Here is a 12,560-nt window from a genome sequence, read left to right on the forward strand (position 1 = left end):
TTCATTTTTCTCCCCTTCTCTATTGCACTTTTTTATTCTCCATTCTTGACCATTTTCTCTCCTCATTTTATTCCCGTCTGTCTCTCTCTCTCTTTTTTCTCTCATTCTCTTTATTTTCCTATTTTTTCCTTCTCTGTTTCTCTATATCTCTTTACACTCCCTTTCTCTGCTTTTCTCTCCTTTTTCTCCCCTTCACTCTCTCTTTTACCTATTTCTCTATCATGTTTTCATTCTTTCTCTGTTTCATTTCTCTCATTCTCTAATTTTTTAATCATTCTCTTTTTTCATTTTTTTCTTTCCTTCCCTTGTCTCTCATTTCTCTCCCGTCTCTCTCTTTTTTTTTCTTTCCTTTTCTCTCCATTTCTTTTCATCCATTTTCTTTCTTTTTTTCTCTCTACTTCTTTCTTTTCTTGTCTGTATCTTTTTTCGATACCCCATCTTCTTCCCCTCTTATTTGGTCTTTGTCAAGTCTTTGATGGTGACAATACTTTCATTTAGTGCAATATGGCGGCTCAGTAATGTAAGTTATATAATTTAATGTAACTTGATTATGGAAGTAAAGACTGTCACATTTACGTGGCTTAAGTGACACTCGGAACTAGGAGCTTAAACCTTGACCTCTCTCTGCTTGCTGACAAAGTTGTTTTTTGTTTGTTTTTGTTCATGTGTCTCTTTAATAACACATTTGTTGCAATAAACTTTTGTTATTCTTTCCATTATGTGGACTATTTTCCGTTGTTAATGCTAGTAGTCTGAGTTAAATATAAAATGAAAAAGTATTACAGGTCTAATCATAATTAATTTATAAAGCGCTAGCGCTACATTTGTGTCTACTTTTACAGTTTGTATACCATGTATTGTGTATGTCTAGCTAGTAAGTTATGTTTGCTTATAACGTGCTTGTTTTTAGGGATGAAGTATGTTGGTAAGTACTTATATCTTTATCCAAAATAGTTGTAATGAAAGGTGGGCGTAACCTAATACGATAAGATTATGGTTTTGATCTTACTAAAAGGATATGAAAAGTTGCTTTAAACTCATTTCAGCATTATATTATAATACAAGGACCCCATTTAGACCAGTTTGTTTTTGTCTCAAGTGACGCAGACATGGGTATGGTCATTTGGGCACCTAGATATGGGTATGGGCATTTGAGCACCCAGACATGGGTATGGGCACCAAGACATGGGTATGGTCATTTGGGCACCCAGACATGGGTATGGGCATTTGGGCACCCAGACATGGGTTTGGGCATTTGGGCACCCAGACATAGGTATGGGCATTTGGACACCCAGACATGGGTATGGGCATTTGGGAACCCAGACTTGGGTATGGTCATTTAGGCACCCAGACATGGGTATGTTCATTTGGGCACCCAGACATGGGTATGGTCAATTGGGCACCCAGACATGGGTATGGTCATTTGGGCACCCAGACATGGGAAAGGGCATTTGGGCACCCAGACATGGGTACGGGCATTTGGGCACCCAGACTTGGGTATGGTCATTTGGGCACCCAGACATGGGAAAGGGCATTTGGGCACCCAGACATGATTATGGTCATTTGGGCACCCAGACATGGGTATGGGCATTTGGGCACCCAGACATGGGTTTGGTCATTTGGGCATCCAGACTTGGGTATGGTCATTTGGGCACCCAGACATGGGTATATGCCATTTGGGCACCCAGACATAGGTATGGTCATTTGGGCACCCAAACATGAGTATGGTCATTTGGGCACCCAGACATGGGCATGGTCATTTGGGCACCCAGACATGGGTATGGTCATTTGGGCAGCCAGACATGGGCATGGTCATTTGGGCACCCAGACATGGGTATGGTCATTTGGGCATCCAGACTTGGGTATGGTCATTTGGGCACCCAGACTTGGGTATGGTCATTTGGGCACCCAGACATGGGTATGGTCATTGGGCATCCAGACTTGGGTATGGTCATTTGGGCACCCAGACATGGGTATGGTCATTTGGGCATCCAGACTTGGGTATGGTCATTTGGGCACCCAGACATGGGTATGGTCATTTGGGCATCCAGACTTGGGTATGGTCATTTGGGCACTATATGAATTCTCTTTAATCTCAATACTATAGCTCTATAGAACGACAATCTTAACATTGACAAAATAGACGACGTTTAGATGTCGGTCACATTCAATAAGTGGTCAACAAAAGCGATGACGCATTCCGAATGACGCATAAACAACGTTCGGACCTACTTCCGGACATGCGATATACAATCTTCATAATAACATGCTTTTCCGCTACAAGTTAAAACAAAGTCATATTAGATATAATACAACAACAGCACACTAGACATGGTCGCCAGTTTATTCAGCTTCTTAATTTGAAGCTTTCCAAGACGGGTTCACTTTGCTTAACATTTATTGGTCACGACCATTCACGGTGAAACGCCATTTCCTTATTCAAATTTTTAAAACCGTTTCTAGGATAGAAACAGACATAAATGAATAGAGCAATACAGTAAAACCATTATTCTGCTGGCGAATGTATACTGGTGAACGATCCGAGGAAATCATCAACTATTGATGGTTTTGGATCTTCGATCTTGTATTGAACACGAAAGACTGATATTTTTTTTTTGGCCACTCGCTGGTGCTCCTATATATATCTGCGACTACTTCTGTGTGTGTATGTGTCCTAGAACTGTTGGACTTTACCAGTAAATAAAGACACTGACCTTTCAAAACTTCTGAGATCATGCAGTTCGTTTGAGATGAAAGCCCATGTGGCTTGTATGTCTAGGGCTGGAAAAGGGACAAGCAAAAGAAAACGAGAACTATGAACAATTCTGAACAAAGTTCTTACATTTGTTGTTGTGATACCATACAATTAATTGTTTTTTTATGCAATATATCTTTAGGAAAGTGAATTTTAAAAAATAAAAAAATCTATATATTATTAGATATATAGAGAGAGCGCTTATTGATTCTCTGAAAAGCTAAAGTGAAGATTAAAAATGTGCAAAAAATATGTAAATACTTTTGTAAAGCCTAACATTCTTAGAGACGTATCTGCAGTCGAAAGTATGTATTTCAAGTGGTAGATGTTTCTCAATTCATCCACAGCATCTGTAGGTTTACTCCAAAAAAATCAAAGAGTTGAAATTAGTCCAATTAGAGTTTAAATATTTCAAAAGCAATCAAGTGAAATAAATAATCCAGCCATGTAAAAAGAATCTTTCACCTAAACTTCCTAAACCATCTAAACCATATATCGCTTGTATGAACTGTATAAGTAATGACGCAGCCTAACATAACCTAACGTGATTCGCTTTAAAGAAGATCTTGGGCGCCAACTTACTCGAACTGATATAGACGAGAGCACCTGACTGCAGGCGGCCTCGGATTGGAGATCAAAGAATATACATTTGATGCTTAAAGAAAATCCGCTGCTGAGGACAGACTTCGACAGCGAAAAGAAAATCTACTACTGCGGAAAATGGTTATGTCTGCGCTTGATGTGGCAAAATATGTAGGTCGCAGATGGGCCTACATATCCACGGGAAAAAACTGCATTTCTAATTAATATTCGGACTCGAAGACACGCCCCATTATTAACATAAAGGTTTTAATATTAATAAATAAAATTTAAATAATAAACGAAAATCACTTTCTGACTAACGACCACATACAAACCAAAGACCACTTTCTGACTAACGACCACATACAAACCAAAGACCACTTTCTGATCAACGACCACATACAAACCAAAGACCACTTTCTGACTAACGACCACATACAAACCAAAGACCACTTTCTGATCAACGACCACATACAAACCAAAGACCACTTTTTGATCAACGACCACATACAAACCAAAGACCACTTTTTGATCAACGACCACATACAAACCAAAGACCATTTTCTGATCAACGACCACATACAAACCAAAGACCACTTTCTGATCAACGACCACATACAAACCAAAGACCACTTTCTGATCAACGACCACATACAAACCAAAGACCACTTTTTGATCAACGACCACATACAAACCAAAGACCACTTTCTGATCAACGACTACATACTGATTACCAATTAATTAACAAGACCTATCCCCTCAGTACTTTGTTAAGTACTTAAACTATTCATTATGTAAACTGACAATTATTAACTAATGTTTCTATAATTAAAGTGTTATACATACTATTAAAATAAAATCTCGTATGAATAAGAGTAGAATAAGATCAGAATGGTAGAATGAGTATTTTTTTTATATTATCAATCTTTTGGATTTATCACGTTGTTTGTCTGTCATAGACTGTCAGATGTGTCAGCGTGGTCTAACATACCACAGGCACACTCACACATGTCTGGCTGTTTTCAACTGGCTCAAAAGACATGAAGAAGCCGACATCCATTGTGCGAACATCTCTTCAGCGGGACATCTAGTTTATATACTCGACGCTGAAACAAATGACTTTATCACAAGTAGGAACAATTCTATGGAAGATTGACTGAAAATAAGGAAAGAAAGAATGGGGACAGAGATGGATAAAGAGATCAGGAAAGAGAGAAGGGAAGGGGGGGGGAAGAGAGATGGAAGAGAGAGAAGAAAAAAACAGAGAGATTGAGAAAGAGAGAGAAAGAGAAATTGAAGAAATGAGTCAAGAGATATATAAAGAGGAAGAGGCTGAGAAAGGGAGTGAAAAGGGATAAAGATGGAGAGACAGAAAGAGAGAGGTAGGAATAAAGAAAGAGAGAGAGAGGAAAGAAGGCGACTGATGAGAGGGATTAGGGGAGAAAAACACAGAGAAAGGGGAGAGATGGTGAGACAATAAGAGAAAGGAAAGAATGTGTGGAGATGGAGAGTGATAGAGGGAAGAAAGTGAAAAGAAAAGACAGAAGAGAAAGAGATAGAGAGAGAGAAAGAGAAAGAAGAAACTAGATCTTCTTAATATTTTAACACATAAACATACAAAATAAAGTCCATTCTTATTTATCTTATCTTATATAATACAGACGTTACTTCAAAAAAGTCATCCATTCAGTCATGCATATTAACCAATGACCTAAGGTCTGCCAAGTCACTGGTTTTCCTGGCTGGCCCAGGCAACCCATTCCATGCTCTAATAGCACTAGGAAAGAAGGAGCATTTGTACAAATTTGTCCTAGCATATGGGACGAGGAATGTGCCTTTATCTTTGTGTCTTCCTGAGAACCCCATTCATACTATTTTTACATTCACGCATTCGCTTTATGTATAACATTATTATTTCGTTTATTTGTTTCCAAAACACTCCCAGTAACTATAGCGACAGTGATATGAAAATTAAGACCTGCTGGCCGCGGGTGACACATGGCTAGTAATGAACTTAAGTAATAACAAAAACACCAAGCTTTTAAACTTTCATCCCAAAAGTTTTTCACGTGTAATATATTTTATGTCTTCCAGATTCTTTAATACACGATGGTTTTTGGTATCACATCGGACTCAAAGATAGATACTCAAACGGTGTTTACAAATGGAATAATGGAATGGTAATTATTTCCTTAACTCTTTGACTCCGGAATTATTATTTCCTTAACTCTTTGACTCCGGAATTATTTCCTTAACACTCACACAACGACTACTTTGTTAGCTCATCTCCTGCATCCTGATAAACACTAATCATCTCATCTCTGCCTGTGGTCTTTTCTGGGGCATAGGTCACCAAACAGGTGTTTTGGTTCTGGTCAAATTTCTCCGTCATCACGTCTAGCCCATCTGCTTAGCATCTACTTTCCAATTGCGGCGCCATGTATTCCTAGGCAGTCCACTTTTAAGCGTCTTTGAAGGATGTTTACTTATATAGGTTTCTGCTTTGTTCTTTGAAACATTTCCTCATTGGAGGTCTTGTCTGATTAGCGGTTCTATAGAATCTTCCTGAGACAGCTCTAGCTCTGAATGTTGTTCTGGTGGTGACGAAGGCTAGAACACACTAATAGATATAGTACGTTAAATTGCTTGTTAAGTGCTTGAATATTGCTGGAAACCCAGATAATTTCAATTTGATTTTGATATAAATGAAAAAAAAATTAGGTTATTCAAAAAAGTTAATTGTGTGATTATAATCCTTAGCTTCCATCGCAAAAAAAAATAAATAATAATTTAGTGCTATAATTTTTGTGTGGTCTGTCCGTCCGTTCGTCCGTCCTGTTTACATCTCGAAAAAGCCCTTTTGTTTTCAGAATTAATTAGCTAATCTTGACTTTTTTTCTTGTTGGAAAGAGGGGTGAGGGAGGTAAAATATACTTTTACAATGTGCCAAAATATTTGTATAACATTTTAATTTTTTTTCAGATTGCTAACTATACAAATTTTGATGACAAACACAGACCAGACGTTTCTAGATTTTACGTCCTGATCAGTACAAAAGGTTGGACGGAGAATTATAATTATGCAACACAATTTATCTGCCAAACGTCCGCAGGTATGAATTAGAAATATTTGTTTCCACTGTGTTCTCTAGAGAGTTAACTAGCATAGGACACATTGCCTAATAGGACACATTGCCTAATTGGACACATTGCCTAATAGGACACATTGCCTAATAGGACACATTGCCTAATAGGACTCATTGCCTAATAGGATACATTGCCTAATAGGACACATTGCCTAATAGGACACATTGCCTAATATGACACATTGCCTAATTGGACACATTGCCTAATAGGACACATTGCCTAATAGGACACATTGCCTAATAGGACTCATTGCATAATAGGATACAATGCCTAATAGGACACATTGCCTAATTGGACACATTGCCTAATAGGACACATTGCCTAATAGGACTCATTGCCTAATAGGATACAATGCCTAATAGGACACATTGCCTAATAGGACACATCGCCTAATAGGACACATCGCCTAATAGGACACATCGCCTAATAGGACACATTGCCTAATAGGACACATCGCCTAATAGGACACATTGCCTAATAGGACTCATTGCCTAATAGGATACAATGCCTAATAGGACACATTGCCTAATTGGACACATTGCCTAATAGGACACATTGCCTAATAGGACTCATTGCCTAATAGGACACATCGCCTAATAGGACACATTGCCTAATAGGACACATCGCCTAAGTATTTTCATTTCCGAGATGACTAGACACATAGTGCATCGATTTGAGTTTCCAGTACCAGGCTAAAGAAGAAGAGGCAGACAGAGAAAGCGATGGGAGTACAAAATTAAAGAATGGACGGGCCTACCATTGAAAGAGGTTCTAACTAAGGCAAAAGATAGAGAGGAACGGAGAAAGACGGTCCACGAGTCTTACATGCTGCCCCAACTGTCCAAAAACACTAAGGGATAGGTAAAGGTAAAGATAAAGTAAATTGGCTGTACACCAGAAACACCGAAAAGACTTATGGATTGACTTCCGAGTTTCGAAATTACCCAGGCTCTAAAATACTTTTAAAAACATTATCAGTTATATCAGCGGTTCTCAACCTTTTATGCTCGGCGACCCCTTTTTACAATCCCCCCACTTAGCCGCGACCCCCCTCCCCCCCCACCGCACACACAAAGCAATTGAAGGATAGACAATAACAATCCATTTTTTCAATGGTCTTTGGCGACCCCTGGCAAATTGTCAATCGACCCCCAAGTGGGTCGCGACCCACAGGTTGAGAACCCCTGAGTTATATAAAAGAAGCAAAATCTTGTAACAATCTTGTACAAGTCAAAATACTTCAAATTTGATTTTTTTTTTAACAAGGATAAAAATTAAAGTAAAGTAGTTTTAAAAAGTTGTTTTAATCCCAGGATAACAAAAAACATATTTTTTTTTTCAGAAAGAAATGAGTTTTTCTTCCTGAATGGCTCAATCTTTGACAATAACACATCGGAAACTATTGCTTTGGACAAAATTGTTTGGAACTGCGGAACTTACGATGTAAAAGACCATCAAATAGAATTAGTTTATCGACAGACTGACGGGAAAACTGTAAACTTGCAATACGTACGTAGAAACACAATTATCAAAATTTCAATTATCCTAACAGTACAGGGAATACAGGGATATATATATATATATTGTTTAATGTTCCATTTACTCTCATGAGCTTAGTATATTTTCACCACCTTTCCTCTAAAAAAAATATCTTTCTTAATAAAGCCATGATTTTCACCACACATTTAAATAGCTTTGAGAACTGAGTGCTCTATTAGTAAAAACAAAAATAAATAAAGTTTCCCTTTCAAACCTTGCGATCTGAAGGGCGGATGATGTAAAATTTGTCTGTGGCCCATGATTAACAAGGCTATCATGTGGCCAGCACAACGATCAACCGCCTTTACTTTTCCCCAACTAATGTCAGGTACCCATTAGAACTGGGTGAACTCAGAGGCGCCCTTTAGAGCCGGGTGGACTCAGAGGCGCCCATTAGAGCCGGGTGGACTCAGAGGCGCCCATTAGAGCCGGGTGGACTCAGAGGCGCCCATTAGAGCCGGGTGTTCTCAGAGGCGCCCATTAGAGCCGGGTGGACTCAGAGGCGCCCATTAGAGCCGGGTGTTCTCAGAGGCGCCCATTAGAGCCGGGTGGACTCAGAGGCGCCCATTAGAGCCGGGTGGACTCAGAGGTGCCCATTAGAGCCGGGTGGACTCAGAGGCGCCCATTAGAGCCGGGTGTACTCAGAGGTGCCCATTAGAGCCGGGTGGACTCAGAGGCGCCCATTAGAGCCGGGTGGACTCAGAGGCGCCCATTAGAGCCGGGTGTACTCAGAGGCGCCCATTAGAGCCTGGTGGACTCAGAGGCGCCCGAAGATCATGAAAATAAAAATCCCAATCTTCACCAGGATTAATTATCTTAATTTGATACTCTCTAATTAAATGAGGAACTGCTGTTCAACTTTAGAGGAAGTTATCAAATAATTCTATTGCAGGTTTTCGGTAATGATATGAGTCACGTGATGTACCCAGGCTGTGACGGTTCCGGTGTCTACGTCTGCCGGATAATAGATCAAGTTAACCTTAAAGTTGTTTCTTTAGAAGGCATTCTTAAAGTCAGATGTAAGTAATATATTATGGTTGCGGTGATCTCTCTTACGTTTTATAACTCCCTTTGCTACTTTTAATGTGACACTCTTTTTATTTTGAGTTACAGTACATTCAAGAACAGAAGTCAATGACACCCAACTAGTATCAATATAGTTCAATATACTAATCACGGTCTTGCATTTTAATTATAGATTACAATTTGATTGTTAGGAAATTGAATGTATGTCCTTTTTTTCGTAAATGAAATCTCTACTTTATTTTCTAGGTAACGCTACTTATTGTAACGCAGAGGATGCAAATCAGAACCTTCTTGTTGATGGCTCCACTGGCTATACCGAGGCCAAGTTATGTGTCTTTATCTACCCACCACCCACCACTGGCGGATCCAGGGGGGGGGGCGGTAGGGGCGATCGCCCCCCCCACTCGGCCGACCCCCCCCCCGGAGGGGGGGGCGGACGAATTATAGTATAGAATTCACACAATTTGTATGCGAATTTATTACTTATGTTAATAATATATACTAATTATTTATATTTCAACCTATTTTTAGATTATTTCGCCCCCCCCTTCTAGTATTTTGGCCGATTTGGTAGGGTCGGGAGGGGCGATGGCATCAATCCGCCCCCCCCCCCCACCATAAACTTTCGAGTGGGGGGGGCGGTCCTATTTATGTATAGAAATCGCAGCTTGTTAACAGAATCAATTAAATATCTATATGATTAAAACTTGTTATTGGTATTTTAACCGGTCTTTATATAATTTCGTTCACCTGTTGGCCGATTGGAAGGGGAAGAGCGAATACCTCCACCGCCCTTCCTATCTAAACCCTTTGAGTGGGGGGGGCGGTGCTGCTTTTATGGAGAAATCATAGTATGTGAACAAAATTAGTCGAATATCGGACAAATCAATACTTTTTCTTTTTGTATTATAGTAAGAAATTACAAAATTAAAAAAAATCTGTCACTAATATAATTTATATATGCTATAAAGTAAATTCTTCTAAGACTAAGACTATGACTAAGACTAAGACTGCTTTATTGATCCCTACGGAAATTTGTTGTGATTACATGGACTCGTTTCTCATATAAAGACAACACAACAGAAAAATACACATAAATACAACAGACAACATAAAGAGTTCATTCAGCGACTACACACAGGTATCTTGGTGCATTTCATGTTCTTTAATGCAAAATGCTATCAATAGCAGAAATTATAAAAAGGAGCGAGAATTAATAGTTTTCATTTTACCGCCCTTGCCCTTTCCAGACAGAGTTTGTGTAATTTGACATGAATTTATCATAACAATTTTAAGAAAGACTTTGCTTTGGAAAAGTTATAATTCAAACGAAATTTTTCAATATAACAGTCACGGTTGAGATGAGTTCAAAAGCCAGATAATCTTTTCCTAGTCGACTTTTTCCAACCTTTACTCTATCTCATATTTTTCTAGTTAAATAAATTTAGGACTATAACTCGTAATGTGTGCTAGAATTTTATGGAATATTATTAATCGAATATTCTTTTTTCGGCCGCGATCCTCAAAACCTTAATCTAAATATGTGGGGTATCTAATCTTTTCAAAGAACAAATCGGTTTTATTTGCAATGTATTAAGGGACTATAAATTCATATTAGAATATTTTTTATCATTATTCAAAAGGCACTTTATAATAGAATGAATAATGAGCTGTAGGGCACGAGAATGCGTTACTGCAGTGAAGAATGCCAGAAAACGCTTTTAGCGTCGAGGCTTCGCCCCGAACACCACTAATAAGTAATGAGCTGTAGATGTCAGGAGAATGTGTTTCAACAGTGAAAAATTCAAGAAAACGCTTTTGGCGTCGGGGCCCCACTGATAAATAATGAGCTGTAGATGTCAGAAGAATGCGTTTCTGCAGTGAAAAATGCAAGAAAACGCTTTTGGCGTCGGGGCTTCGCCCCGAACACCACTAATAAGTAATGAGCTGTAGATGTCAGGAGAATGCGTTTCAGCAGTGAAAAATTCAAGAAAACGCTTTTGGCGTCGGGGCTTCGCCCCGAACCCCACTGATTAATAATGAGCTGTAGATGTCAGGAGAAGGCGTTTCAGTCGTGAAAAATGCAAGAAAACGCTTTTGGCGTCGGGGCTTCGCCCCGAACACCACTAATAAGTAATGAGCTGTAGATGTCAGGAGAATGTGTTTCAACCGTGAAAAATTCAAGAAAACGCTTTTGGCGTCGGGGCTTCGCCCCGAACCCCACTGATAAATAATGAGCTGTAGATGTCAGAAGAATGCGTTTCTGCAGAGAAAAATGCAAGAAAACGCTTTTGGGCGTCGGGGCTTCGCCCCGAACCCCACAGAAAAAGTTTACAGCGCTCTCCCAAACCCCCAAGCTTGCAAGAGAAAGACTGGTTTTTTTCTGTTTTTTTCGCCGAAGATTGAGAAACAGTCTTATTTTGTTCTCATATATCGAATATATATATATATATATATATATATATATATATATATATATATATATATATACTGTACGCACGTTTATGCATAGGGTTAGGGTTTACTGGGCGTTAGGGTTAGGGTTTGGAAAAAAATCGCCCCCCCCACTCCAAAGTTCTGGATCCGCCAGTGCCACCCACAATACTAGGCTTATATAAAGGTTGGAATTTCATATTCAAAAAACGTAGCATCTAAACTATACACATTCTATATTGAATGTTACGGTTTTACAAAATATTTCCACATGTAATACAGGTGTACAACTTTTCAGTCTTTTTATGCTTCAGATATGTTTACTGCAATTGTGAATTATTTTACTTAAATAGTTTATTGCTTAATTTGATCACTGTTTAAATAAATGTTTAATTGATGATAGATTATTTTAAGATTTTATTTTTTTTTCAAAACGTCTATGCCGAAAGGGTAGCATCACTTTAGTTTAATTAAAATCTTTCATTTTTTAACTGTTACTAGATAGGAGGCGCGGTGGTTGGGTGGTAAAACGCATGTCTTCCAAACAAAGGGCCCAGGTTCGAATCCTGGTGAAGACTATGATTTTTAATTTTTGGGCGCACTTCTAGGGCACCATTGAGTCCACCCAGCTCTAATGGGTACCTGACATTAGTTGGGGAAAATAAAGGCGGTTGGCTGTTGTGCTAGCCACATGACACTCTCGTTAACCGTAGGCCACACAAAGAGATTACCTTTACATCACCTGGCCTATAGACCGCAACGTCTGACAGGGGGAACTTTTGCTTTTTGACCTACTTAGAATATATATTTGGATGTGCAATGTGTCTTGACCTTTAGAAGTTAAATGTATTGCATGTGTTGTAATTGTTGAAATAGACAGAGCCTTAAACACGCTGCAAAGGTCAAAGTTCAACATCAGTTTCTCCTACACCGATGAGATATCATCAAGGGGAGAACTCCACATTCAGTTCTACAATATGACGTCATCTGATTATGGACGATATTTTACTCATGCTACGAATCCAAGAACAAGTTGGTCAAGACTTTATTTTAATATTACAGGTCTGTTTTCATTAGAT

General features: G+C 39.0%; 1 protein-coding gene across 1 annotated transcript; it reads left to right on the plus strand.

Moving 5' to 3' along the window:
• The first annotated feature begins 582 nt into the window (after positions 1–582).
• Positions 583–10,504, plus strand: LOC106068828 (uncharacterized). The gene is made up of 8 exons (XM_056009690.1): positions 583–925; positions 4,297–4,467; positions 5,432–5,517; positions 6,320–6,449; positions 7,826–7,992; positions 8,915–9,041; positions 9,295–9,408; positions 10,497–10,504. The coding sequence occupies exons 1-8, from the start codon at positions 853–855 to the stop codon at positions 10,502–10,504; spliced, it is 876 nt and encodes a 291-aa protein (XP_055865665.1). The 5' UTR covers positions 583–852.
• Positions 10,505–12,560: the final 2,056 nt, after the last annotated feature.

The sequence above is a fragment of the Biomphalaria glabrata genome, chromosome 14, assembly GCF_947242115.1.
Source record: "Biomphalaria glabrata chromosome 14, xgBioGlab47.1, whole genome shotgun sequence".
In the NCBI taxonomy this organism is placed as follows: Eukaryota; Metazoa; Mollusca; class Gastropoda; family Planorbidae; genus Biomphalaria; species Biomphalaria glabrata.